This window comes from Morone saxatilis, unplaced genomic scaffold, assembly GCF_004916995.1.
Source record: "Morone saxatilis isolate NCDOM2014 unplaced genomic scaffold, NCSU_SB_2.0 Contig24, whole genome shotgun sequence".
Lineage (NCBI taxonomy): Eukaryota > Metazoa > Chordata > Actinopteri > Moronidae > Morone > Morone saxatilis.
This window is the reverse complement of record NW_023339807.1, coordinates 10,787,017-10,792,439: the sequence shown is the minus strand read 5'-3', so window position 1 is coordinate 10,792,439 and position 5,423 is coordinate 10,787,017. Positions and strand designations below refer to the sequence as shown.

At 38.5% G+C, this 5,423-nt stretch overlaps 1 protein-coding gene across 1 annotated transcript in view; it reads left to right on the top strand.

Annotated features, from left to right (window-relative positions):
* Nucleotides 1-5,423, top strand: part of mal2 (mal, T cell differentiation protein 2) — a 12,920-nt gene that overhangs the window by 4,912 nt on the left and 2,585 nt on the right. Inside the window, exon 2 of the mRNA XM_035672506.1 lies at nt 3,940-4,110. Within this exon, the coding sequence (XP_035528399.1) occupies nt 3,940-4,110 (171 nt within the window). The remainder of the gene's footprint in view (nt 1-3,939; nt 4,111-5,423) is intronic.

Sequence of the window (5,423 nt, the reverse complement as noted above, 5' to 3'; positions counted from 1 at the left end):
GCTGAAGATTGACAGGAAAGTGGGCTGAGAGAGGGAATGACAAGCAGCAAAGGGCCATAGGTCAGACATCAGGTGAGCTATCAGGGAGCCCCTGATGTGTGTATTTTATGTTAAAAAGGTCATGGTGACATTGTATGTGTTTACAGGTCTATTTGAAAAATAAATTAATTGGAATTTTATAAAAGTGGATTGTATATTTTATCATTTCAATATCTAAATCTCACAGTTAGACATTTGCTGCATTGAATAAAGCTTAAGAGACAAAAACAGTACAGTCTAGAGAGAAGATTAAGAAGGTTTCTTGCTCTTCCATAGATGACAGTGAGGCCTTCACAGACTCACTGGAATATATGTCTTTTCAAGTACAGAGAACAGGGTCAAATACTGTGTTTGCTTCTGAAAATTTGTCCTCTCTCACCCATTTCCTTGATCCTTAGAAAACAATCAGCCATTAAAAAGATCCCTGCAGTGCTGGACTAAAACAATTGTTTTACATCACATGATCATTATATGTGGTGGAGAAAGTATTTGGATCCTATGCTTAAGTAAAACTACTAATACCACACTGGAAAAATACTATGTAACAAGTTATTAGTCCTGCATTTTAGTAAGTGTACTCAGAAAAAGGGTACCAAAGTATTAAAAATAAAATTACTCAATGAAGAAAAATGGCCTCTGTGACTTTTATACTATTATATATTATATCATTATTACTCGTGCTTTAAAGGTTCCATATGTAGGTTGTAACGTAACTTAAAAAATTAGACCTTCCCTGACTTTCTTGGTCTTGGCCATATTGCGCAACCAGTAGCCTATATACATATATGCATATTCATAGATATACAGATTCTTAGGAAGAAGTTACACTGTAAAACTGGGCTATATTAAGTGCTTCCAAAAAGCTTTTCACGTGTTGTGTATGCAAGAAATCTTAATTTGTAAGGTAACTAATAGGCTAACTATGTCAGATAAATGTTTATTAAGTACAACATTTCCCTCCGAGATGTAATGAAGTAGAAGTAGAAAGTGGAATAAAAAGAAAAGACTTAAGTAAAGTACCTTAGATTAGACTATGTAAGTACTCCACCACTATACAGGTTGTATTGATTCTCACTGCCAGCTACACTAAACTGAACAAAGCCTGTGCCCTTCAAGGGGTTATGTCAACATTGGTTCACATAAACCAAGTCCTAGCTAAACATTAACTGTGGCTTACCATTAGAAACTGCTCCTACCAACCGATGTAACATTAAAAAACCTGTGTTTCCAAAAGATTCCCCCTCCAACATTTGGTGTGTCTGTTCCATGTTTTAGTGCAAACAAGGTAAATGTTGCTGAGTCAGTTTGGAAATCAGTTCTCCTCTCTTCTCAGCTGTTACTCTAACCCTTAAACTAATATTTACCTTTCAAACAACTTTGCCCCTGGGAAGGCTTACTCAGTCCTCATTTCTTTCATAACAGTGTTAAATAAATCAGTAGGGTCTAGTCATGACTCCAACTATTTGATTTTCCCTCTCATTAATGTTTCTGAGCTGAGGTGTCTGCTGGTGGCTGTTCACACAGAGAGAGCCAAGAGCTCCAACAGAGGACAAAGTCAGAGTAAGTTTGCTGCCTTCAGTTGGTGTTGGAATTACAAGAAGTGCAAGATGAGCGCATACCTTTACAATGTGAATTATTGTAGAGTTATCAAGAACTGACATTTAGGGTGTGGACAGCCTAAAAATCTATGTCAACAAATGGAGGAGTAAAGGAGAGATCCATCTACGGTGTTTCATGGTTGTAAACACACCCTGAAGCCTTTTATGACATATGCTTACCTCATGGGTGTATTGGGAAAGAAATTCAGCCCTGGATTTATTAGCCAGAACTGATACTCTCGATGGCTGATACACCACTTGATACTACATTACCAATGTCTGATGCAGACTGCAGATGTATGGTTCCCAAATCAAATGTATTACCATGTTAAAACAATTAATAACCATGTATGGATACAGGTGTTGTCTCAAAAGTGTCATGAAGAAAATACATGTTGCTGTCAAATTCAGTATGGGTGAAAGTAGTGTATTTTTTAGCCTCCCTCTTTGTTGTACTCAGCAACTCTTACTCATAAATAAATTGAAAGCCAATATGACTCATCCCCATTTTATTTTCTTCATCTTGCCAATACTGCACATATAAGCTTGATCTAAACGGGTTAGAAATTATATATTTGCCCTTGGATTGTGATCTTGAGTAAGTCTGTGGGTTCAATTCAATCTGCTGCATCAAAGTCGTTTTTTTCCCTCACACTGACAGAGCTTTACACAACGGATAACTGGAAGTAGGAGCTTCCGTGAGGTCCCTGAATGCAGCATAGGTTTCCAGGGAGTGGCCCTTGCACCCTGTCCACCGACCTGTTTGGGACACATGACTCCGGAGGAAATTTTCCTCCCGCTGCTCCCAGTCATTTGTTAACGGAGTCCTCTTTTAGTGGGAGACGGAGGGTGAGATCAAGAAGAGAGGGGAGACAAGAAGAGAAAGAGAGGGAAGATATAAGAGATGTCGGAAAACCAGCCACGTAATCCCGCTGCCACTCGTTCCCCAAGAGCGCCAAACTAATTTCTCTGCCTTTGATGAAAGTAATTTGAGAACTTAACTCTGGATGCCCCTTATCTGTTTAAGAATAAGTAAGTGTCGCTTTTTAGAGGCTATTAATGATGTTCAACTGTATGGTATATATTCTTAAATGTATCAGTGAACACTGTGGTGTTCTCTGTTCATATTTCTTTATTAATAATTGATGACCTGTTTGTCCACTTAGACCTGAATCTGTGGGCTGTAACACGCTGTTTGCTCTTTGGTGTGCAGTGTTTAAATGTCTCTAACACAGGTGACTCTGTGATTGAGTTTATTGCTTACATTTGACAGCCAAAGCAAGGGCAAATGTCGCCTCAAGCGATGTGGCAAGGGCTGATTAAATACTTAGCAGATATGTAAATCATGTGCATCAGCTCCTTTAAAATAAAATAAAAATCCTAAAATTAGAGAAAAGTGCCAGTTTTATTTTCTCTTTGTGCCTCTAAATACCTACCTCAACGTTTAGGATTATTTGACTACTTAGGCTATCTATAGGCCTGTTTGCAGCTAAAGGCCTGACCAGATAGGCCTTCTGATGAAGTCATATAAATGAGTTGGGGCTGTTATCAGCATGTACATGTTATACCTGTTATTAACTAACTGTAGATAACCTAAAGTTTCATAGTCTTTCCATACCACCATCTTCTTTAGTGTGTTAATCAATTATGTTACCTTTGTTTGCCCTTTTGTCCACAATAAACCATATAAACGATAACTCAGTCATCACTTCTGTCAACAGTGTATTTTGTCAATATGGCCTCGCAATAACAGAAGCTTTAACAGGTGCACTGTGCAATACATAGGGAGGGTCTACGGATAAAATAACAGGTGGCTTTGAGACAACATTTAAATATTATAAGCAACATTTAGAGATTGTGCAAATATACCTCCAAGTAAGGATGCGACTGATCAGAATAGACGTGACTGATCCACATTTAATACAGTTTCAGTGTCAATATGAAATCCATTCAGTCACACATTCAGTGGGCCCATTACTCAGTTTTTAGCACCACGGCTATTCCTGGTTACCTTACATAAAAATAAATATCCCAATGCATTCCACTGAGTGAGGTGTACACATTTTAAATTTGGCAAACTGAGAGCGCTGGTATGAGATCAGGAGGTTTTAGAAAAGTATCTATGAAGAGGTACAATACCGGTATACATATGTAGAGTTGTTAAACCTGATGTCTTCCTAGTGTCGCATGAATATAATGAGTGACTAAATGGACCAGAGCAGCCTAGAAGATTAAGGAGCTGAGCAAAAGTTTAGCATTTAGAATAAAATAAACTGCAACTAGTGTTTGTTTATATCCTCAGTTATTTGGCGCTCTAGTATGGATCCTGGTGGCTTCCTCCAATGTGCCCGTGCCTCTGCTGCAGGGTTGGGTGATGTTTGTCTCAGTCACCACCTTCTTCCTCTCCTCCGCCTACCTCACGTTCCTCATCACTGGCCTGGCTGACCGCATCAACACTGACTGGAATTTCTTGGTAAGCTATGATAGATAAACGAGCTGATCAGTCAGTCAGTTAGTCAGTCTGCTTATCTGTCCATCTGTCTTTGCATTCATTCAAACTTCCATCTATAAAGATAGCTATCTATACACAGTTGTCTGTCTGTTTAGTGTGCTGTCTGTCTGTCTGTCTAGAGCAGACATGGCATGCAACATAGTACTAATTTTTGTAATGTTCATTGTGTTTGACATAATATTTATTGGTATTTGCCATTAATAAACTGTGAATTTCAGATATACCATATTACTTCTTAATAATCCACTTTGAGACCCTCATTGATTAGAAAAATACCATCTATATCAGACTTAAATTATACAATTAAAGTCTATAAACTGCAACAGACTGCAGCTGCTTAAGACTGGCTGTCATTGTTTGATTATGTTGCCATGGCAGCAACTGTTGTTTGCTGCATAGAAGTCAGAGATCTGGTTCAGTGGCAAAACTGCAAGTTAGTCTTATAACCGTGGCAGTGTTCACTTCATAGTTACACTTCCTTATTTTACAATGACTTAAACATTTCATAACAATCAAAATCAGAAATCAGAAATCAAGGAAAAATGTCAAATTTGGAATTTGCTGCTTTGCCCTATCTTACATTACAGAAAGATTCTCTTTTCTCTCGTTTTGACGGTTGGTCATTCAAAAGAAGACATTTAATGACATTTGTCTTTTGTTTGGATGAATCATCTGTCTATCACGTCTATCTTTAACCAATTGGATAAATGAACCATAAAATGTAATCAAATTCTTACCAAACTCAGTCAGAATAAGAGCGAAAACATATTGTCCATAGAGAAAAGCCTGCAGTGCCATCTCTTGGCTATATTTTCCTGCTATAGCGGCATCTACGCTAACCTCTTTAGTAGGCAGCATTGTGGTTTAACAGTCGCTTCTTGCTGCGTTTAACCTTACACGCACCCTCGTAGCAGCCAATACTTCACCAAAAGACCAATTGGTTCATTACCACTGAAATTTGGCCTCAAATGCAGCCTGGTAAGATGAATTCTCCCATAATGTAATGATTTTGCAGTCTAGCTGCCTTGCAAGATTACTCTAGCACACTGTGCAGAATAACATACAGAATGTGAATAACATGGAATCACTATTACAAGACTTTGGAGAGCATCTTCCATTCGTGCAATAACTATGACAATCTATACTGTAAGAAAAAAGTGAGAACCTGTGCCATGTTCTTGCCTTTGGGCATTGTGGTGGTGTTAAGTCTGGACAGAGCCAGCCTAGCCTCAGCCTCCCAGGAGTAGCCAGGCGTGTGGGGTTGTTTGTTTTCG